Source organism: Ostrea edulis, chromosome 3 (genome assembly GCF_947568905.1).
Source record: "Ostrea edulis chromosome 3, xbOstEdul1.1, whole genome shotgun sequence".
NCBI classification, from domain to species: Eukaryota; Metazoa; Mollusca; class Bivalvia; order Ostreida; family Ostreidae; genus Ostrea; species Ostrea edulis.
In genome coordinates, this window is record NC_079166.1 from 4,406,270 (window position 1) to 4,432,423 (window position 26,154).

General features: G+C 34.8%; 1 protein-coding gene across 1 annotated transcript in view; it reads left to right on the forward strand.

The window, feature by feature from the left end:
- The window catches only part of LOC125676826 (uncharacterized), a 157,825-nt gene extending 137,815 nt beyond the window's left edge, over positions 1–20,010 (forward strand). The window contains exons 15-17 of the mRNA XM_056159787.1: positions 11,749–11,982; positions 16,505–16,620; positions 17,896–20,010. Of these exons, the coding sequence (XP_056015762.1) occupies positions 11,749–11,982; positions 16,505–16,620; positions 17,896–19,152 (1,607 nt within the window). The 3' untranslated portion in view covers positions 19,153–20,010. The remainder of the gene's footprint in view (positions 1–11,748; positions 11,983–16,504; positions 16,621–17,895) is intronic.
- Positions 20,011–26,154: the final 6,144 nt, after the last annotated feature.

Genomic DNA, 26,154 nt, shown 5'->3' on the forward strand with positions numbered 1-26,154 from the left:
GAACACATAGAGTCGAAATGTCCTTTTTTAGTTTACATATTATTTGTGACATCTATCATTGATAAAGCTTTTACTGAAGTGCCAAAGCTGTTTTGATAATACTAGGAGTATCACAGCTAGTCTTCAAATTCAACTTAATTCGCAGTACAACAGGCTATACAAAGTTTACATTTATGTAAAACTTATACGGTACCAATTTTGATGCACCAGATGCGCATTTCGACAAATAATGTCTCTTCAGTGATGCTCAACCGAAATGTTTGAAATCCGAAATAACTATGAAGTTTTAGAGCTAAATATAGCCAAAAACAGCGTGCCATACAAGTGGAGCCAAATTCGTCCAAGGATAAGAGCTATGCATGAGGGAGATAATCCTTAATTTTGAAATGAATTTCTAAATTTTATAACCGCAATTAAATATACATCCGTATTTTCAAGCTAGTAACGAAGTACTTAGCTACTGGGCTGTAGAGACCATCGTATTAATAACTGATGTGGGGCAATTTTCTTCCGACTGGCCCTCCATCAAGCCTATCAATGGCGAACATACGACCCTACGAGGACGTGGACCCCTCCCGACTTACTCGTTTCAGAGCTGCATAAACCTAGAATGGCAAGACATTTCCAAATCCAGTTGTCAAGACAGCATAGCAATCCTTCCTTTATGTAATATTACTGTTTATTTCCTTTTCTTCCAGTTTTAATGCGTTAACGTCAAAGTCCTGTTATACATCTTCAAGCTGGGATTAACATGAAAGCTTCCCGACATACTTTATATTCAAGTTTGTTAAACCCATGACCCCTGAGGCTAGGATGGGGACACAATAGGGGATCAAAGTTTCACATAACTAATAAATAGAAAAAAATATTTAAAATTGTTCTCCTTAAGAACCATTGGGCCAAAGAAGTTTACATTTGCACGAAAGCTTCTTGACATAGTGCAGACTCAAGTTTGTAAAAACCATGGTCCCCTGGGGTAAGATGGCGTCAAAGTAGGGGGTCAAAATTTTACATACAAATATATAGGAAAAATCTTTAAAAATCTTCTGAAAAATCACTGGGCCAGAAGAGTTTATGATTACATGTAAGCTTCCTGACGTAGTTCAGATTCAAATTTGTAAACATCATGGTCCCCGGGAGTAGGTTGGAGCCACAATAGGGATCAAAGTTTTACATGAGAATATATAGGGAAAATCTTTAGATATGAGCCAAAGTGACTCAGGTGAGCGATGTGGCCCATGGGCCTATTGTTTACCGTAGAAATATTTGATATGTTATACACTTGAATACAGCTTTGCCCTTAATAAATTTCCTTGGACGTATTCCAAATTTGATATGTATATTAGACACCTAGATACCTATAGTAAACATAATAATGACGAAGTTCACATGTCACCATTATGAATTGGAATGATCTTGAACAATGAAAGAATGAAAAAAAAAGAAGTAGAAAAAATATATAAATTCAACTTCAAATCCATTTTTCTCTTTAAGTAATGGATTACATTATTTTCCGGGAATGGAAAGTATCAGTTAACTAATTTGTGATGTTCTGTTGAGTTCAAGTTGATCATTTTAATGTACAAATTCCCTCTAATACCCCACTGTAGTTATAGAGTATTTAGAATTAATCAAAATCTAAGGCATTGACAGGATTTAAACCAAAGGCCTTTCATGTGGTATTCATAAGCTGTATCTACTGAGGTGACGGAAAATGTTGGATTAAATCAGCTCATAATGAAAAAAACAAAATAAATCGATGCTAGTATTTAGTACACCCTATTTTATTGAAATGTTAGATTCTAGAGGGAAAAAAACTTGATATAATATGAAAAAATTATAGTTAAATTCAAATGGGAATGGGGTGGGGTGGGGGTTAAGTAGTTCAAAATCCTCGTGCTTCTCCATTACATTTACAAGGACTATATCAGAGTATCCATATATACATATACTGGTGCATTCAGAAATTCTCCAGAAACACTGGTTCTATTATATGCTCTGTCTTTCATTAGAACAAGTTGCTGGATTTGTTTTTCTTCATTTTTTGAACGGTTTGTTTTAATCTTAATTACAATCAAACAGTTCAAAGGTGCATTGAGATGAAGAATGATAATCAGTAACAGTACCCATCCATATTTTTCCAAGGAAGGGAGTTAAATTGCATGCACTGAAAACCTATAAAAGTGGGTGGGGGTACAGAAAATTGTACTTTGTATTTTAAATAATTGTAGACAATTGGAGGGCAGAGTGGTTTTTTCCTCCCCACATCCACTGAGTGCCATGCATACAGTATGTATAAGCACTATGAATACACCACTGCTAGAAAGTGGGACTCTCCTGACCCCATTGATGGATATTTTACTGACCAGTATCGATTACCATTTGATACAATCTTGCTGAATAAAATTCAGAAAAATCTTTTTTGTTCAAAGTAATCACAATGATATAAATATATTCAACGGAGTTCATCTACTACATGTAGTTTCAAGATACCATTAGATTTTAGAGAAGGTGGGAAATACCTACCTGTTCCGCATCATTTAAAGGAGAAATTGAGTTTACTATATGACCGAGAAATTCATTATTGTACTTATATCCATGAAACATCTAATACTCGTGATTAACTTGATTAATTGAAGGCTTGTGGACGGTTGGTTGGTTGATTATTGTTTATTGTCTCTCTCAAGAATGTTCACTCATGGAAACCTCATCATTGTCGGTGAAGGACTGCAAAATTTAGGTCTATGCTCTGCGCTTCTATTTCCCTTCTATATTTTTTTTTCTTACGGAAGCATTTCACACGCACGTGTATAGCTGATTCGTCTGTCATTTCCATTCTGAACTATTCCTCGATCAGATCGTTACCCTCGCCATGCGCCTCTTTCACAAAACAAGAAAACCCACAAAGACAGCATACATTAACCAGAATGGTGATATCAGCGAAACAGTGGCCGCGGCCATATTGTTTATCATTTACTCGGATTTACATTATTGGAACGCTTCAGATAAGGTATGCTGTTCCGAGAGATTGAGACGACAACGAAACTTGTCTAGGCGACGCTCTGATTGGATAACATCATAAGTCATTCTGAGGTGACCCTTAACGCAGATCATAAAATCTAATTTTAATTAGATTGCTTTTCCATCGTCAACTCCCAATGCCCATGTAGAATATTCGTTGTCACCTGCATATGAAAAGGCGAAAATAGCGAACAATAACAAATCTCAGAATCAGCTGAGAGATATAAACACCAATGACAACATCATGTGTTTCTGTCTCTCGACTAAATCAATATGTAATAGCATGTTCTACAAATAATCAGTTTCTAAATCGACATACCTACTGACAAAAATGTTGATGTTACCAAAGTTCATAAACAACCGACTAAAGTTAACATTTTGCATATGTTATAGTCATTATAAGGAGATTGATCACTGTTCGTTATCTTCACATTGCATACAAATACAACCTGTCGTTGGATCAAGTGATGTCTGATGTGTTTCATATCAATTCTTAGGCCGTTCTTTACATACTTATTTTGACTACATATTACTCCGTATGCCTGATCAAGATATAGGGCTCAGGGTGAGTGTAACCGATCTTCTGGGAATACAATGTGATTACTCCCCCTAGACATCCACTCACACATATGCTCTATCCAGAGGTTCGTGTTTGCCCTATTCTTTGTGAGGTCGACCACTGTTCGTTATTTTTACCATTTCATTGATCACACCTTTCAGACACTGTGAGTTGAATATATATTGGCAGTATTTATTATTGTACTGATTTCCCATGATACATATATATCATTTAACCCTTTCTCTACCGGCACATTTTAGAGGTTTTTAAAGACTAAATGACAATATTTTTAAATCGAGTTACATCTGCATGTATCACGATTTTGGGTAGGCATGTGACATATAATATTGATACGAATGGGACAGGGAACATTTTTAAATAAAGTGTGTCATGTTATCCCATGACACCAAAGAGTTTTACAGGGTCAAAGGTCATTTAAATGCACATTCTTGCAATCTTTTTTCTCTGGAATATATATATTACGACCCCTCTCACTAAATTCGAGTCAAACATAGGAAATTCTAAATGTTTGAGCTGATGTGTCTTTTAAAATACTACAAAAACATCACAATCAAATTAATCATTTTTATTGACATACAAATATTTTTGGTTGCTAAGTAACAACACCCATGGTATAATTTTGACAATAATTTGCCTTTCTACATCTATTCAACACAATTTAAACATAATTACATTGCATGATGATTAGTAAATGTCACATTATTCTAAAACTATAATCTTTGACTAGATCTTAATCATTTTAAAATATTTTTAACAAAAAATATAATGAAGAGAATTAAGGTAATAAAATAGAAGTTTTGTACTTTATATACATATTCATCATTTTCTAATAATATGACGTTTTGCCATTATGTTCCACTAAATAGTATAAATATTGCAACATTGAAACAGAGTTCTTTACTGTTAAAATCTAAAGTAATCTATTTTTTGTATTCAAATATATTTGGTTGCTGAGCAAGAACACCATTATGATATCAAATGTTATGAGAAAGTAATGCCCGTTTTTCATCCCCAAGTTTATTGTATATGAATGTTCAAGTACTTACTTTCAATCACTAAAGGACTAAGACCATGTTTAACTATATCGGCCTTGTGGTGTGTTAAAAAATAAAGCAGAATGAATTAAAATAAAATTGTTATCATTTGATGATATAATCTTTATACCATCGCGACGTGCCAAGATTTCCCCGCCAAAACATCAGCTTGTGGACTTCTATACAAGACAAAACCGGTATCGGTCTGGTTTTCTGCAGAAATCTCCACTTTTTTTCAAATTTAGTCTTATAATTCATATAAAACACGACCTTCGATCCAGAAACTGACTGTAGTCTATCAAAATCTATCAATACACATAAATTTTGCACGAACGATTTTTTGGATCGAAAGGTGTGCTGTTGATGAATATCAACTTTGAATTAAATCGAGAACAATCCGGAATTATTTATTGTGTTTTTATCACAAGTTTGTGCAGGAATTCTAAAAGCTATAGAATTTCAATGCGTAAACAAACGAATCTGCTGTCCGACAAATCGGACCTTCAATGCTATAGAAAGTTTTTATTTAGACGACACCAACAGAATTACTAAGATCAAAATGAAAAGAATTTATAGAACATGCATTGATATAACTAAAACTATTGCCGATATATCGAAAGTATAACATTAACTAGGGCAAGTAAATGTATGAAGGCTTTTTGAGCGGGTGACGTCATAGACGTCGTGGCGTCTACCCGTGTCAATATTTTTTTTAAATCATAATGTTAACTACATTTTTCTTGGCATTATTGAAAAATTAATTTCTTTCAAATCACTGAAGATGGAATTATACCTGAATATGAATAAAAATCAATAGGTCTATGCAATCACAGAACACCAAAAAAATATGCAAGGATTACGGATTACATTTTTTAAAATTCATTGAAAAAAAACCCAAAATACTTTATTTTCGGACTTGATTTTATTTCAAAGTATGAACCAGCAAAAGATAATGGAATGGAAAGTTTTTCCAATGCATCTAATGTACAGAAGAACAGTCAGAAAAAATATGAATCCATTAGCTATTCCTCATTTCCTGCCGAGTAAGAACTTTCTTGTTGAAACCACCACATGCTATATTGTGTAGCAAGTGTAGACATGTGTGTCAGTAAATTCACATCCAACAAAATTGTCACAATCAATCTCGGCCACTTCCTGAGACAAAGTCTCTACAGACAGTTTCAATACCTCTCAACAGAACCAGGCCTGGGGTAATGGCAATTAAATGACAGCCAGTTTCAATGTAATGGGGGTGTAATGGACCATTTTTGCATTACAAGTGATGGTAATGTAATACATACTGTACTGCACATTATTGTCCATTACATTTACATTACTTCAAATATTTGATGATATTTTGAAGATTTAGAATAATTCCTTATATTAGTGATTGACTGAAGCATTTGAAACATTGATGACAATCAAATGCAATGAATAACTTAATAAATATGTTTCCTAACATTGCTGACTATTTTGTGTACTTATGATAATGTATAATTAAAAATCATAATACAGAAATAATTTTTCTGCCATTTCTTTAATACCTGACAGTATGTTATGTAAATGTGTAATGTAAATTCACTCTCAAGTAATGTAATACATATATTTCAAAATAGGAGTAATGGTAATGTGAAATTTTCTAGGTAATGTAATGCGTTACATTGCTATGTAATTGACCTCAAGCCTGGATAGAACACCTTCTCATGCATATATGCAAGTGCCTTGGACCCCAACTTGTCATTTCCTCTTTTGCATGATTTTCAGCATTTCTTCATAGAGATCATAATTCCAACTGCAAGGTGTCCAAGATGATGAATTCAGACCTGACCAGTGTTTTTGACAATTTGTTAAGTTTTGACTCTACACTTTTCATCAGGACAACCATTCTTGAGCTCATTCAAAAAGTACATTATGACATTCATAATTCAACATGCAGATTTTCATTTGAATCATCAAATATGAATTCTTCCAATTAATAACCCACCCCCCCCCACCCCCCCCAATAAAAACACTTTAAAAACCTCCACAGGTATATTTCAAATGACACAGAACCATGGTATCAGGATGTCTCTGGAAGTGCCATGGGTTAATAAGGGTTAAACTTCAGAGTCGACATGTTTCTTCCAAGCAATATAGTCTTGTTTGGATCCAGTTTTTCCATTTCTGATATAACTACCTGATACTGTAGGTGTCCATCTGGTGCCCCTATTGTGGGAATCTGTTTCCACATAACTGCTGTATAGTTTAGTACCTTGCTATTGGTAGGCACAACAAGGAATCTATTCCTGCAGTGATGTCCAACACTTATCGGCATGTGTCACTGATGCCACTATCATTGATGAATCTGATGGCAGTGATGGTAGCATTATTGAGGAGTAGGAATATGGATTCTTGTCAATCTGATTCATGTCACCCTTGCCATCAATGTTTGCTGTACATATTACGTGTATATCATCCTGAAATTCAAATTACTCCAGTATCACATCATTATCAAAACTATATCATAAATGAAATGTGAGGATAACAAACAGTAATCAATCTCATAACTCCTACAAGCAATACAAAATAGATAGTTGGGCAAACACGGACCCCTGTATTATAATATTCATATAAAAGTTGTATTTTCATGCCCTCATGTATTTTCATTGATATAGAATTCAGAAAAATTACATTTATGTATTTTAAATCTTAACAATATATAATTATAATAGATAAACAATAAATATATTTTGACAACATTTAACAGATTTGTTGTGGGATTTCCAACAGCCCAATGCATGAATATTATGAGTTTATGTCAATACACCACATGTGCACCATGCTATTTGTTCCATGCGACTTGTTTATTATTTTAAAGAACAATTGGTACACCTATTTGGTTATACAGTTTAACGAGTAGAGGTGAAATATATTCATATTTCTAAAACTTACGTTGAAATGCGATGAGTACATCCTCTGCAACGTCCACGAACAGCGCAAACAGGCTAACGTGTGAAAATGGCCGAATGGATTGAAAAATATGGTGTGCCATTTGGGCTATAAGTAAAATAACCTTATTGCGTACTGGAAAGAAAATTTCTCTTTTCAAGATCTTATTATATATTAAACCACTCATTGCATAATTATGTTTTACAATACGTTACCACCTCTAATAATATATAGCGGCGTTGTATGACGCAATCTTAAAAAGTAGCGCAAATTATAGGATTTATACTAGTAATGCAAACCTAAAAATAGTGTTCTTTTACCAACTCTACATATAAAAACCAGTACATTATAGGAAAAGAACATGTTAGAGAATATTTCTAACAAAAAATTATTCACTTTGGACGTTAGGCCGAATTTTGATAAACATGGTCTTAGTCCTTTAAATGCACTTGCATTATATTCAACAAAAATGTTCTTATATTCAACCTCCTAAAACATATTTCTAGACATAATTTTTGATACTGGGTTGTTCCGATAGGGGCATACGTTGACCAATATCTGTCTATCGTCTGGAACTTCTCAGCAGACATGTATAAGATAATGCCCAAAAATCTGAAAAAAAGATGTCTTCATACTTAGCCCCAAATACTGATGTGTTCTCAGAGCTTTTGAATAATCAATTGGTTCTGAAAATATTTTCTATAATCAAGACCCTCTGGAAATTATGCGTATAATTACTTGTAAAATTTTATTAGGGGTAATTGTAATACACATTTAATAAATCTGTTAGATGCACAGCCAGATTAATTTTGGTAAAGGTAATCTTATTAAAATGAATTGTATTATTCGTTTTAAACTGGAAATCACTGTTACAATATCGGTACTTTAAAACTAGTAATACCTGTACAGTTTCTCTTCAGTGAGAGGTTGCGAACTTCCTTGGGAAGCATATGACAATCCTTTTCCCTAGATATGACCATCTCAGCATAATGGTTGGTGGCAACACAGATGGAGAAAATCAAATCTGTCAAAAACAGCTTCATAAAATCTGCAATTCTTTGAATAATCAGGTCCCATATCTGAAAGAAAATTGCAAATAAAATCAGTATTGACCATCATACCTTATTTTTCAGCATTTAAAACACTTATCATACCTTATAATTAGAAACGGAATAATGATTTTCCGTGTTTTGTCTCTTTTTGTATGCATGTTATATCTAGTAATGCAACGATAAACAGTAAAATGGTATACGCATATCAGTGTACCATAATGCCATGATTCCATTTGTGAATGTATTATCTGGATTCATTGGAATCTTAACCCAAAGTATACGGATTTAACCCTATATTCAACCTCAAAGAGTCATACCAACTGAATGCCAGGTTGTCGCTCCGAATGAAAGGCCAAAGTTCTTGGATCAGGTGTCCCTGTGTCCTCCACATGAACATCCTTCCAATGCATATCTGGATTTTTCAGTAGACTGTCACTAAAGATTGGGATGTCAATAACCTTTTTAAAGATGAAAAATACAATTAAGAATTATTGGTTCATGTTTTAAAGCAAAATATAAGCTTTATGATAGTAAGGGACAGTTTCGCACGAAAGTATTGGTCTTATTTATTTAAAGATAGAGCTGTCCTATATTTGAAGTGCCATTTGGTAAGGGATTACATACATGTGTTAGAAATCAAATGAATGGAATATTTCATTATACATTGTGAGTGTAGCAGAGTTCGTATTGAAAAGATATGCATCATGGAGGTGTTAGCATTACGCCTGTCATATACATGGGGGCATATACTGAAGAAATTCACGTTAAACATACAGTGTCCAGCGAACATATTGTAACTCTGAGGGAAATTGAATGACCCCAGATTTAAAGTAGAATTGAATTGGTTCTTCATTGTACAGTGTCTAAATCCCCTGGCATGGTACTTTGATGGGGTGTGGATTTTGTCGAATTTAGAGAGAATCTAGGCAAGAAGTGGGCACATGCCCATCAGCTCATAGCACACCAGCATGTATGGATCATATGTAATTTATGGTCATAAGCTACTAAGTTTATATACGATAAAAGAGAAAATTATATGATTTTTCAATAGCCTGTCATAACCAGACTTTGATTGATGTTACCCCCCCCTCCCCCTTTGTCCCAAACACACATTTCGTTTTTATTTCTGTTACAATGAAGAAAAAACTGAAATTACGGTATTGAATTATATGTTTTTTTATAAACATAGAAAAATCTTGGAACATAGCCTCCGCACCAATGGTCGTGAATGCCCAGTCTGATTAATACCACACCACCCCTTTCTCATCGCACACTCGTGCGTCAGGTGAGGATATACCAAAAGGGGGAATTAGACTGATTAAGCCGGGCCAGGACAGATTTATTGATATCAGATATGGTCAGCTCTTAATAAACCACTGTGTGTTATACACTTGGTTTAAATATCATGAAATATAGATATTTCCTTTCATGAAACGACAAATTATGGCATCAAATCGCGGTTAATATATTAATCGTGAATTTTTCATAACATGATATAACCGCGAATGGTTTTTTTTTCTAGTCGGCCTATGTGGCTACATCAACTAATTTTACTTGCATGTTTATACTGAATGCATGATCGTTTGGGTCATCCTGCAACAGCATATCCAGAGCATCTTCATCTGACATCAGGTCGTTTTCAAGATGTAAAATACATAACATCACGGAAATAAAGTATATTCTTTGTTTGACAGGAATTTTTTATTCTATTCCCAACAAATATTACATACGTTTATATCTGAATTTGAAGTATTTTATTTATCTATTTTTTTAATTCACTCTACCGATGTGACATTCTCATTAGGTGCTTTATGAAGTTACAAGTAGGTGGTGTAACCAGTAATGGTTTTATATTTTTTTTAAAGCAGAGAATACCTGGCTGATTATTTCATATATATATATATATATATATATATAGATTGTTTTAGTGTATCAAAAAGTATTCAAATATCAATAGAGGACAATACAAATAGTTTTCACTACTATATTGTGCGACGCGCGTCGATCGCTTTCAGCGCCGACGTTTTGTCGCTAATTTTAAAGAAAACCGCGCAGCATGTCCCAATTTCATTTTATCGTAATATAAAAACTACCAAGAATTATAACACGAATAAAGACCCATCAAAAAGAACATTTTCTCTACTATTACAGGCTGTATTTACTTTTCGCTATTTCCATATATGAATATTGGTAAAACGCCGATCTGTTTAAACATTGAGAAATATAATCGAAGAAAGCGTACATGTACCAAAAATTGCTATTTTTTTTATAACTTTGCCAGGCATTAAAATAATTTTTATGTGTTCTGAAAGCAGGGAATATGTTTTTTCAAAAATATAAAAAAAACCAACAGCAATGCATTCATGCGGGAAATTTTAAAAATCGTATCGAGGGGGAAAATGGCCTTGTTACAAAGCGTTACGCCATATTTAGACGAAGCCATCTTTCGGTTTAAATGCTTTTATTAATTTAATGGCTTTATTTACTTAACTGATTTAACATTTTTAACTTCATGATAACCACTATTCCAATTCTTTTCAAATTTGGTATGAAGCACCTTTGGGGTATAGGGGTATAAATTGCAAATTTCAGAACTCCTGCACACCTGGGGCCTTACTGGTGAGGCAAACTTGTAACAAATTTACCAATTTTGAAAAATCTTCTGTACAACAACACATGTGTAAGAAAATCTATATACATAGTGATTTAGAGCAGGAATGTTTAATTTCATGGGAAAATCTCCGACCGCGAACTTAGCGAAATTAAAACCACCGCAATCATTTCCCCATTTACAGTATGTGACTTTCACCTCTAATGTCAGACACTTATGTAAGAATCAGTCACTATTGAGGTCAAACATTGAGAAATCAGACTCGGGATTTCCTGGTTACAAAGCTCGAGAACCCACTGGTGTAGTATATTTAATTCATCATTCTTTTTAAACTAAGAAACGCCATCTACATCTAAATGAACAAACGTTTTTAAAGACCATACAACTAATAAACTGTCTATTATATTTCTTGCAGACGTTATTTGAAAAAAAATAAACCAGTGGTACATTTTCTCTCATTTAACCTATGAAATTTGAATGTAAGTGTTAAAATGTCTGTCGTAATGAGATTTTTTACTTCAGTCAAAAAAACACAACAGAACGGGGCTACAGCAATGGAAGATACTGTTGGTAAGAAGACATTGAGTGTCTTTGACTTTGGAGGACAATGTGTGTACTACGCCTGTCATCAGATTTACTTGACCAGAAGAGCTTTCTATATGGTGGTAGTAGACGCCTCTAAACATCTGGACCAGGTGGTAGATGCTGAAGTGTGTGACCAGGACGGCACCGTCTTTTCTGGATGGAAATACGAAGGTGTAATTTCTTACTCATTAATTCATTACCAAGTCTTTGGGCTTCAAACTCAATACATATAATAGCACGAAACATTTGATTATCTACGTTGTAAATAGAAATACTAACAGTTTAGGATTCCGATACCAATATTCGATAGTGTTTAATGTCATGTTTCGTCAGTTTAGTATATGCATGTGTGTATTGAATAAACAATAGTATAATAATTGATAGAATACACGTTTTACTAGACAATTATCGCTATGTTACCTCAACGGAACTGGAAGCACAAGTTATCTTATCTGATAAAGTGACAAAATTGGATAAAGGTCTCGCGCAGCCCCTATTTTCCCTTACAATTTGAAATAGACTTGAACCAATGTAACCTTGTAAAATGTACAACGATGAATATAAGTGTTTAAAACCATAATACTGTCAGATATGAAAATATTTTCTTAACTTTTACACACATTTTGCTTTGGAAAACATCAAGGACACTTTTATAAATATACATGTAACATCTGAAAACCAAAGTTACCGATGAAACAAGTATACAACAAAATGTAACTTTGAGTGGAAGGCAGGTATGTGTTTAATATTTTTGATGCAGTATATGCTTCAAATGTGTCAATATTGGTAACAAATGAAGAGATTTTACAAATGTAGAAATTTAAGGTAAATCTCCATACAACATCAAACAACGTTAGCAATATTATTCACGAGTCATGAACGTTATCACACATTTAGAACACAAATCCGATTTCATTTTGGTGAATGTTGTGGACCGTGTCCATTAGGACTGATTGTTTGAAATCAAACAACACAAATTTAATATTAAAAAACAACATACGAATTTCAATATTACAAACAAGCCGGTTATCTCCCAAAGAACGCTTGGGAGAAAAAATGCTAAATGCATCGTCAAGTCTAAACTGTTAATAATAATAATAATAATAATAATGCCCTTTATTTAAACAGGACATCATAGTTAGTTTAAAAAAACTAGTTTACCTTGTGACCCTGAACACACATATATATAAACAGCAATATTGTACAGATACATGTGAAGGCATGGTATACATGTATACATACGTTATCTACATACATTAAACTGAATTCAAAGAATAAACAAAGGTGTATGTTTTTAATTTCTTGGATGAAGAAGAACAAAACAATTCTAAGATTAGCGGATTTAAAATATTCCAATGTTGGGTGATATTATAAAATTTCTGGCATATTGTTCCATAACTGTGAACCGTAAATTGTAAAAAAAAAATATTTTAATGAAAGGTAAAGATAACGAACAGTGATCAATCTATTGTGTCTTTGCCCTCTGGCTATATGATGAATTACTTTGACTGAACCTGGTAGATATACTCCTAATTTCGTGAACATACTGAAAAACATCTAAATAATCGGGGGTTAGACCATGTAGAACTTTGAAGCCAAATTAGTCCGACAGAGGCATTCATCTAAGTTGCGGCATCATTTCTGTCGTAAGTGTATAAAAATTTCTAATTAAAATCATTCTAGCAGAAAGGCAAAGATAACGAACAGTGATTAATCTCATAACTCATATAAGTAATGCAAAATAAAGAGTTGGCCAAACACAGAACCCTGTATATACCAGAGGTGGGATCAGGTGCCTGGGAGGAGTAAGCATATCCTGTCGACCGGTCACACCCACCGTGAGCCCTAAATCTGCATCAGGTAAACGGAATTACCATCTGCATATGGTATTTCTATCTCTCAACTGATTCGATATACAAAAGCTTGTTCTGCTTATGGTCAGGGTTTTTTTTAAATCGAAGTATGCTACTGAAAAACAGGTTGATGGTCCAGGGGTTCCAACAGTCTCGTTTAAAATCATTATTTCGGTAATTCTATGGTCGTTATAACGATCTAGTTTGTCAATATACCTATCATTAGGTTAAATGCTGTCTGACGTGTTTATATTGATTGTTAGACCGTTCTTGGCTGATTTTGACTATTGATTTATTTGCATGTAGGAGTTATGATGTTGATCACTGTTCATTATCTTCAACTTTCATGACTGATCACTAGATAGGAATATTTGCTCTTTCCATTTTTGTTGAAGAAGCAACTGTCTATCATGTCAACAAGTCAAGTCTAGTCTTTAATTTATCGTGAGGAATGGTCGTGGAAAGAGTTGAAATACGTTTTGATGCTGTTAATTTGAGAAAAGTTTTGTGATTTCAAGTTTACTAAAAGTTATATGGAAATTTTTAGAATCCACATTTGATTTACACCACTTCTGGCATATGTAGTAGCACAGTACGTTTGTAGTTTCTCCTTCACAGTCGTTAATATTTTCGTGAGGAGCTCGCTTTTGAAGTTTACATAATTTGCAAAAACAGTCTTCGTTTTCCATATTGCCCAAACAGTACAACAGTAGTTGAATGAAGACAGAAAATTGTATTGATTTTAACAAAAATACTCATACCGATGCATTTTGCATTATAATTAAATCGATTAGTAATTTCTAAATTCAAATTCGATGTCTGTAAATATTGGAGGTCATGATGTTAAATCATGTTTCCAACCTTGATAGTATGTATTTTAGGCCATTTCTTTTTGTGTGATTGAGGATCATTAATGACCCCCTACAAGAAAATGCATTTTTGTGATACATGCTCTGTCGGTCAACTATATCTGTTACGTTTATCCGGTAGATCAGGACAACACCTGGAAGAAAACGATGTTGTCATGATCTAGTTCTTCTGAAAAGCTTGTGGGGTTCAGCTTCTTGAGATTGATGACTGTTCGTTATCTTCAATGACAATTATTGAGATTTCTACAGTTTGCTTTGTGTCATAGAACATAAAGACATTACATAATGTTAATAGTCAAGATAAATACAGGCTTCATTTATGGATACAAATAGAAAAAAGGGAAACTTTTACCCTGAAAACACGAGTTTACTAATAGTAGTAATCGTTCCACCCACCGTAAGCCCTCTACCTTGACCAAGTAAACCGAGTCATTAAACTAAGTATAAAAATAACGGTCAAACATTTTGTATGAAACACAGATAACCTTCGACCTGATGAGAAATTGTATTTTCAAGGATCATAAAATTTGCGAAATAAATCGAAAGGTGATTGTTGAAAACCCTGAAACAGTAACTTATGTATCATTATACGCCCGTCTTAAGACGGGCCGTATTATGGTATGGCGTTCATGTCCGTCCGTCTGTCCGTCCGTCTGTTAGCTTTTTCGTGTCCGACCCGTAGCTTAAATACTACAAGGCCTAGAATCATCACACTTTGTCTATAGATACATCTTGGGTAGAAGGTGTGTCGCACATTAAAACCAGGTCACTGTGACTTTTCATTAAGAAGATATCCGTCTGTCCGTCCGTCAGTTAGCTTTTTCGTGTCCGACCCGTAACTTAAATACTACAAGGCCTAGAATCATCAAACTTTGTCTGTAGATACATCTTGGGTAGAAGGTGTGTCGCACATTAAAACCAGGTCATTGTGACTTTTCATTAAGAAGATATGGCCATATATGGCAAAAACTTGTCCGGCTCATAACTTGAAAACTATTAGACCTAGAATCACCAAAATTGGTCAACTAATGCATCTTAGGTAGAAGGTGTGTCGCATCCTACTTTTAGGTCACTGTGACATTTAATTAAGTTGATATAAAAAAAATGTTTGAATGGGTACAATCTATACTGTTAACAATATGTGACGGGCGTATCATGTGCCGTGGCGGTGCACTTTATTTTATATTGTTATTGCCATACTAATTTTGACTACCAATAACTCCGTTTACTTGATCAAAATATAGGGTTCATGTCGGATATGACCGATCGACAGGTGATGTTTACTCCTTCTAGGCATCTGACCCCACCTCTGGTGTGTCCAGGTTTCCGTGTTTGCCCAACTATCTATTTTGTATTGCTTATAGAAATTATGAGATTGATCACTGTTCGCTATCTTCACGTTTCATTGCAACCTGGGTCAAGGGCAGATTCGATATACAACAGTTCTATGAGAACCCATATTCGTATCTATAATGGTAAAGTTTATTTATTCAATTTAAAACATGAATATAAGTATGCAAACATGTATATTCTTTTACCACCTGTATTCGCTGTTTATGTATCCAAGTGATTCGATACACAGAAAATTGTTCTGTGTATGATCAGTTTTTAAATCGAGGCAGGTTACTAACATTCAAGTTGATGTTTCAGGTGTTTCAAAAATCTCGTTTAAAGTCAGCATTGTAATTTACCGGTCGGCAAGGGATGATTACTCCACCTAGGTATCTGATCCCACCTTTGGTATATCCAGGGGTCCATGTTCGCCCAACTCTTAATTTTGTGATCCTTATAGGAGTTACGGGACTGATCACTGTTCGCGATATTCACCTGTTTATCATCTGTCAAAAAATAGAGCTTTCTTTCGAACTCCGGAGGTCGAGTATTTTTATTTTAAAAATAGCAGTGTCAGTATTATGTAAAACTGATTGATGTGATGGAAATATTAAGTACACAGACAATATACAATTGTAGATTACTTTGTTTTCTGGATAAAGTCTATACATACCTACTGTTCGATGGAAAACAAAGGTAAACCAGACCCGGAAGTCATCATTGTGGCGACTCACTGGGACAAAAATGTTTATCAGGTAATAAATACATCAGTATTATGTATTGACTAATGACCCATATGAGGGGTTTTTTCAACAGGCATACGAGTATCTATCACTGAATTATCAAGTATGGTACTCTTTAACATTAGATTGGTAGTTTTACACTATAAATGATACACGCAAAACACGATACACGATAGACCTGGGTCGAGGCCTCTGCTGGTGGACTGTTAGTCCCCGAGGGTCTCTACAGCCCAGTAGCTAAGTACTTCGTTACTAGCTTGGAAATACGGATGTATATTTAATTGCTGTTATTAAATTTAGAAATTCATTTCAAAATTAAGGATTATCTCCCTCACGCATTGCTCTTATCTCTAGACGAATTTGACTCCACTTTTTTGGCACGCTGTTCTTGGCTATGATAGCTCTAAAACCTCATTGTTATTTCGGATTTCAAACATTTCGGTTGAGCATCACTGAAGAGACATTATCTGTCGAAATGCACAGCTGGTGCATCACAATTGGTACCGTACAAGTTTTACCTTATAAAATCAAGATACTATACATGATAGACCTGATAAACGCAAAACACAATACACAATGGATGTGATAAAATCAAAACACGATACACTTAAGATCTGATAAAATCAAAATACAATACACAATAGACCTGATATATGCAAAACACGATGCACGAGATACCTGATAAAGTCAAAACACGATAAATGATAGACCCGATACACACAAATTACGATACATGATGGACCTGATACACACAAAACACGATACATGATAGACCTAATAAAATCAAAACACGATATAAAATGGAAAATCTGAAACTTAAAACACGATACGATAGAATAAATGAGCAATAGAGCACGCTAGGAATATCAAGAATAACGTTGTGGGTATTGTAACATTAAAATGGTACATGTAGTTTGAAGCTAGAAATAGAATCATGATTGCTTGGTATACTGGTATTTTGTCCATGCAATCAACATTAATGTTATAAAAAATGTGAAATACTAGGTTTTAAAGATCGCAAATGGTACAGAAATGATCTAAATCGTAAGAATCTGATATAATCTAAACAATCTTTATGTGAAATATTTGGGAATGTAAGACATTACACATACACATTCGCCATTTACTAGTTTACTAGCATCAAAATCTCAAAGAATATGTGTCAAAACATAGTAAGTTATATGTAGCTAGCATTACTGTTGATACTAACACATAAGGTATATTCATATCAGTTTCGCATACTATAAACATATTGAACATTTGAATGCATTTTTCTTTACACTTCAGGATAACAACGAAAGTCTGATAAGAAGTTTGCAAGGTGTATTTCCGAGCAATTCTACCCTTGGGGCGAAATACATCACAAAGAAAAAATGTTTCGTCACACAGATTAAGCACGGATCTCCATTAGAAGCTTTGTCCGGTCTAGAGAAACATATTGTTGATGTTGTCTGTCAACAAAGATGGGTTGAAGAAATTCCAAAAGAATGGGCCTTCATGGAAGGTGAAATTGCACAGAAGAAATCCAAGCAAAGGATTGAAGATGTCGACGATATTAAAGAGAAATTGCCAGGAGAAAAAGCGGTGTATGATATGCTGAGATATTATCATGATGCTGGAAAAGTTCTATACTTTAATGAGGAAAGTTTGCATGAGTTGGTTATTTTGGATGTACAGTGGTTTGTCGATGCATTTAAGAACATAATCACTGACAAACTACACATGGAGGGAGTTGAGGAAACTATGGATGATTGGAATGAGTACTACAAGACTGGGCACCTCAAAGATAGTCTTCTTACAAAGATCTGGAGCAAGAAAGACCTGGATCTACACAAAGAATTAGTGGCAAAAGGCAGGACAGCTATTGCGGATGATGTATCAGAGGACCCACAGTATCTGCTTCCTCACAAAGACGAGATGATGAGGTTTATGAACAAACTGGGATTAGTAGCTAGTACGGTGGAATTTCGTTACGTCCCATGTATGAATCGGGAAGAGTTTACCACCGAACAGGCCGACTGCATTCTGGGATCAGTGAAGAAATCTTCCGTTCTTCTTTTTCAGTTTGATTTTTTGCCTTATTTCCTGTTCTATCAGCTAGTTGTTTCATGTATGCAGATGAAGAATTGGGCAGTGCTAAGTAATGAAAAACCATGTCTTTACAGAAATGCGGCTTTCTTTTCTTCCACTTGTCATCACATAATAATCCTGGTTACGAAAACAGCGATTCAACTTCAGATATATCAACCACAACCACGTCGTGATTTGGATACAAAGAAAACTCAAGGTATCCAGTGTGTCATAGAGGAAGAACTGGATAGAATTACATCCTCATATAACAGGACAATGAAGTTTGTTCGCGGGTTTATTTGTAAAAATGGAAATTATTTATCCCACACCATGAACGTTACAGGGAATTTCATTCCTGAATCAAAGATTGGAATAGGTAAAAAGATCATCTGCCCTTTACATCAACAAAAGGATTGCCATTTTATCAACACGAGGGAATTGACAAAGTACTGGAAAACACAGAAAAACAATTAACAGTTAATGTCAGTAACAATTTGACTCTATAGAACTTGTGGCTTGTGATTGAGGGTTTATGAGACATCGTTATGAAAAATATGGCACTTTTTCCTTCCTCCAGTCATCACAATCCAGCTTTACGTATATCATCCAATGCCTGACGGGATTTTGGAAGCAACGAAAATCCATAATATTCAAGGGATAATGAAGGAGAAACTGAATTGTATTACATCATCGTGTCGTAGGGAAATGGAATTTGTTGGAAGGTTTATTTGCAAAACTGGAAACGATGTATCTAACCTTATAATCTTTATGGGATATTTCATTTCAAAATACAGGTTTGCGCAATTTGCCCTTTGCAATAATTCACAAACTTTTATTCATTCATTGAGACGAACGAAATGATAAAAGAATGGGAAGTGCTGAGTAAAGAACAGTTGATTGAGGCGAGATCAAAAGATTGATGTCGTATAAAAATCTAAATTCAAATAGTTAAGTTTCTATCATCCGACATCCTTACACTTTAGTGACTGTTGGAAACCACATAATAACATTACATTTTAATGAACATTTAATAGTTTTAATGTACACTTTCATTTGTGAACAAACGCTAGAAAATTCAAACAGAGTTATTTATATTGGTACCTTTTTATTTATTAATCAATTAATTTCAACATTCATCTTATTTAGCTTTAAGGGGGTTGGGGACTTGATGAAAACTATGTGAATTTAGGTGTTTTTTTTTTTGTTTTTTTTGTTAGACATTGGACTTTTCATCTGGCCCCTAATTTCCCTTCAATGAATCTATGCTGTGTGAGGGACGGTTTGGGTTTCATCGATGTACAACATTGTTAAAATAAAAATCAGTGTACTGTTCAAGTCCTCAGTGCGTATTCTTTTCATACAATTGAAAAGTGTTAGCATGCTAGTCTTTGTGTCTCTTTATTTAGATATTTACAACAGAATGATCGATTGATTGAATATTTTTTAACGTCCCTCTCCAGAATATTTCACTCATATGGAGACGTCATCACTGCAAAATTTAAGCCTATGTTCGGCGTTTAAGGCCATTGAGCAGGGAGGGGTCTTTATCGTGCTACACCTACTGTGACACGGGACCTCGATTTTGCGGTCTCATCCAAAGGACCGCCACATTTAGTCGCCTCTTACGACAAGCAAGGGGGTACTGAGGACATATTCTAACTCGCATCCCCATGGGATCCAACAACAGAATGAAGATAACGAAATGATCTCATAACTCCCATAACTACAATCGGGACAATCAAGGACCACCATACACACCAGAGGTGATATTATGTAGACATCAACCATTGACCGATCACACAAGGCCATTTATCTTGATCAGGTAAACTGAGTTCTCCGTAATGATACTCAATATGTAAAGAACAACATTAAAATTGCTATAAAACACGTCAGACCACATTTATTCTATTCATAACTGACTTCAAACCTATGAAACTCCTGTAACGTCAACGTATTTGCAAGTTGTCCGTCTCGAATTAAAATGTGATCATATGCAGAACATGTCCTCGCATATCGAATCAGTTGAGATATATCAACACTATAAGTACTTCTGTTTAGAATAAGAGTGGCATTTACAAAAGTAACGTTTGTATTACTGATCACAAGATGAAAGGTTAGGATAACGAAGAGTAATCAATCTCATAATTCCAATGAGCAACACAAAATAGAGATTTGGACGAATTTCTGGACACACCAGAGGCGAGATCAGGTGCCCAGGAGGGGCAAGCATTCCCTGTCGATCGGTCACACCCGCTGTGAGCCCTAAATCTTGATCAGGTAAACGAATTTATCCGTAGTCAAAATCAATGTGTCAAGATTGGCCTCACAATCGGTATGAAACAGTCAGACAGTATTTGGCCCAGTGATAGAGCGGTTTTTAACCTTGTAATGTTGACCTTAGAGAATGACCTACTTTTAAGGAAACATTAATGGAGAACCTGTATCTTATCTTATTTCACACCACTAATTTTTACAACTAACTCTTCCCTATGCTGGTAGTTCGAACATCATGTGTGATATATACATATTTTTGGTACAGAGCCTGAAGCGTAATACTTTACCAGTGTAACGATGAACGAATGCTGAACGGTTTGGGCACGAAAGGTTTACAAAAGATTTAAAAACTGACCATACGCAGAGCAACCGCTTCTGTATCAATCAGTTGAGAGACATAAACACTATATGCAGGTGCTTATAGAATATTAATTTGATAACAATGATCCACTTTTAATGTAAGAAAATTGATATCAATTTACAAATTCAAACGTTTGTGCAAAGTATATCCAGACAAGAACAAATCTATTTCTAACATACATGTACATTGTATCACACATCGTATAACAATACATTATACAATTAGATGTATATATATACACTATATAGTATATAGCAAACGTCTTTGTATGTCAATGTACAATATATCTAAGTGACTCTAAATAACTACAGGCACATATGCCACAAAGCTCACATGAGTCATCTCCATTTTTGTGAATCTAATATAAACTTCTGTAGATAAATACAGAAGGCACAGTGACGACGAAATGGTTAATTCGAATTCCCTTCACGTTGTTCGTACTGTTTGCAGGTATAATCTTTCAGTTCTTAATTACGAAATATAGCAGGTGTGTCCGATCGGCAGGAGATGCTTAGCCCTCCTAGGCACCTGAACCCACCTCTGGTGTGTCCAGGGGTCCGTGTTTGCCATATTCTCTATTTTGTATTGCTTATAGGAGTTAAGAGATTGATCATTGTTCGTTATCTCCACCTTTCATAGCTTCAGGGATACTTAATATTTGACACTTGTCATGATAAAGCTCGGAGAGCCAATTGTGGTTTATAATATTTGCCAGGCAGTGATAGTAAACTAAACGATCGTGCATTTTCGCAGAACTTGTGATCATGTTAATGTAAGAGTCATTTCACGTACAGACTACCTTTGTGTAAGAGTCATCACATGCACATGGTGTTTTTGTTTAAGAGTCATTACATGTAAAGGCTATTTTTGTGTAAGAGTTATTACATGTACGTGTTATCTTTCTGTAAGGGTCATTACATGTATATACTTTGTTATTACATGTACAGACTATCTCTGTGTAAGAGTTATTAAATGTACAGACTATCGTTGTGTAAGAGTTATTGCATGCACAGACTATCTTTGTGAAAGAGTTATTACACGTACATGCTATATTTGCGTAAGAATTATTACATGTACACATTACCTTTGTGTAAGAGTTATTACATGTACAGACTACCTTTGTGTAAGATTCATAACATGTACAGGTTATCTTTGTGTAAGAACCATTACACGTACAGATTATCTTAGTGTAAGAATCATTACACGTACATACTCTCGTTGTGTAAGAGTTATTATATGTACAGACTACCTTTGTGTAAGAGTTATTATATGTACAGACTACCTTTGTGTAAGAGTCATTACATGTACAGGTTATCTTTGTGTCAGAATCATTACACGTACAGACTATCCTAGTGTAAGAGTTATTACATGTACCGACTATCTTTCTGTAAAAGTTATTATATGTCCAGGCTATCGTTGTGTAAGAGCTATTATATGTACAGACTATCTTTGTGTAAGAGTCATTACATGTACAGGTTATCTTTGTGTACGAGTTATTACTTGGTCATACTATCTTTGTGCAAGAGTCATTACATCTACAGGCTATCTTTGTGTGAGAGTTACTACATATCCAGGCTATCTTTTTATAAGAGTTATTGTGGTGTTACGGATATTGTCTGTACCGGTTTAGATTTTATAGTACTTTAGACTCTGTTTTGTGTACATCCGGGAAGATCCCGCATTGTGTCGAAAAGAAATTTTCATCTTATTGTCCAGTTGTTAGACAGTCCAAAGAGTAAGTTTTATATGCAAAATGTGTCATGCTATGAACAAATACGTAAAGCCACCCTTATTGTCATGAAACCATTTTTGCATATTTTGATGAAACATGAATTTGGTCACGGCATTATGTAAAACCTGGGTTAAATATCATTTCTTTGCCATTTTATTACATTTCCATTACTGTCACATGAAATTACATGTATTTGCTAGTCAATTTGATATATTCTACAAAAATGATTATATGTGTACGCCAAGTTATTGTCATAAATCTCTATTTTCATGAAATTTGGAATTTTGACATTGTGTGAATCATGGACTGGCCACTTGGAGCGACTTTGGGAATTATTGTCTAAACTTTAATTTTTTGTAAGATTGATGTTTTGTGATTGTATGTTTTTATTCTTATTACCACTTTGTAAGATGACCTTTTACTATTGTAGTCTCTTACCCTCTGAAGTACATCTATAAATGAGGAGGCCAATAAACATCTTTGAAAATCTATAAAGCTTGTTTGTGCACAGTTATTACATGTACAGACTATCTTTGTGTAAGAGTTATTAAATAAATATTTATTCGGTATACACATACAAACATACATACATAATTACGAAGGATAACCTATGAAAGCTCGAAAGCCTATTTCCAATGGGGTCCTTTGATGCACTGGTGTTTGTGATAGGAGCATGTATGTGGGAGAAAACCATAGTACCCGGAGGAAACCCACATGTCCGAGCGGGTGACCGTCATACCCTCTCACATACAACCACTGCCAATCACGGGGATCGAACTAGGGTCACAGCGGTGATAAGTGAGAGCGCTACCTTTGCGCTACCCGGATACATATATACAGGTTGTCTATGTGCTAGATTTATTACATGTACAAACTTTCATTGTATATTGTTCCATCTCAAGGACCAACAAGGGCAGTTGATAGGAAATTCAATTACACATCTTTCACATATACTTGAAAATACAGGAAGACAAAAAAGATAAATCGTAAAACCAGACAAATATTTGAGCAGTACAGTTCTGTCGAGTTTTTGACTCAGACTAGCTAATAATCATTTATATACAATTTAACAACGAAAAACATATTTCACAGACGAAATCAAATCTGGTACTTATAAAGTGAATATACATTGTTGTTTGAGCCAACGATCAAAAAGGTATCATAGTTAACTCAGAACTTCCCCTCCACATTCATGGAAATTACCTGGTAATCAACCTGGAGTCTAGTAGTAACTATCATAACTCGAATAGACTATGGCACGGAAAACAATTGACAGACCAATGATGATAATCCCGATTACAACGGAAGTGATTACAAAGGTGCACACACGCCTCGATTGTCCGTGTGCTTCTACCGCGTTTCCAACAGCAGCTGCAGGTGGGTTTTTTGCCTGTATACAGAAAATGAACAGTATTAGAAATAATAGTCATTCTTTTCATAAAGAAAGTGGATAGTTAAAGTTGTCATCAAAGTCTACACATTGAATATTGACGGCGATGCATGAAAACACGTTGGTGTTTTTGACCTTCTGATCACCCTAATTTGGAGGTTTTGGCTACAAGAACCGTGCATCGTGTTTATATCGTCCTATTTCATTTATGTTTACCTCGTTTTCTCAAACTTCACCCTCAACATAAAGGGATACAATTTTCTGATCTAGATTTAACTAAGCTGTCAGCAAGAAACAGTCGTGAGTACTGTGTTTAAAAAGTAATACTAACTTTGCACAATAGGCAATGAGACCAAATTAAAGTTTATTACTCTCTGTACTCATTCTTCAACGTAATCGTATTGGTAATGGAAAACGCATGTCTATCTAATGTCCAATGTATTGTTAATACCTATACAATCGTATATGTATAGTATATTTTTCGTTGTAGCATTTTTTCGGACCTGTCACTTTTACGTAATATTGTGGTCACGTGATCATCGAATACGATAATTTTATGGGTATAAGACCTGACTATCTCTCAACGATATCGTATTATATATCATAATTTATTATGTTGAAAGGAACCAAAATAGGTATCTTTAATTTTTTCTTTGTTTGTAGTCTTTTCGATATTTTCCCTCACTGAAACGTCCCCAGCCCCAGGTGTAGTGTCAGAAATATAGGCGTATACATGATGTTCAGGGCTGTAAAGCTGACGGTTCTTTCATATGCCAAAGCTTGCAGTGACAAGAGGCCTGGGTTGTTAAGGTCTCATCCGAAATACCTGTAACTTTCATAGTATACGCAGTCGCTACCTATTTCAATGTCTTAGATTAAACGCAGCAGATGTCAACGAGCAAAACTGGAACATACGAAACGAACGATCTATCCCAGTAGCCGCCACAGCGTTAACAAATCATTATTTTCTGTATAGTCCAGAAATAGGTTTCCAGAAAACGCATTGTCAGGAAGGACCAAAACAACGCTCCATATTTTCTTAATTATAAATCTAAATTGATATTAATTTGACCTTTCTTTAGAATATTATTCTTGAAAAATATTTTTGCAAAATATCTCAGATGAAAGGCAAAGATAACGAACAGTGATCAATCTCATAACTCCTATAAGCAAAACAAAATAAAGAGTTGGGCAAACATGGACCCCTGGATATACCAGAGGTAGGATCATGTTCCTAGGAGGAGTAGGCATCCCCTGTCGACCGGTCACACCAGTCGTGCGTCCTATATCGTAATCAGGTAAACGGAGTTATCCGTAGTCAAAATCAGTGTGCCAAGAACGACCTAATTAACAATCGGCATGAAACACGTCAGACAGCATTTGACCTAATGATAGGTTGTACTGGCATACTAGATCGTTATAACGACCATAGAAATTGCGAAATGCTGGCTTTAAAGAAAGGAGACTGTTCGAACCCCTGCACCATCAACTTTTCTTACAACCCATTTTATTACAAAGGGAACAATGCAATTAATTTATCGAAAATAGCACTATAAAGGCCTAAAAATACTAAAGGGAAATCAAATTCATCCTTGAACCAATGTGGCTCTAGCTAGGGACTAAGTAATGTTTGAAAGAATGTAGACTATTTCCAAAACACAACAAATAAGGCTGCACGAGCAGTTTGAGATTTAATCCCAAAAAAAGAAGAGAGAGCTC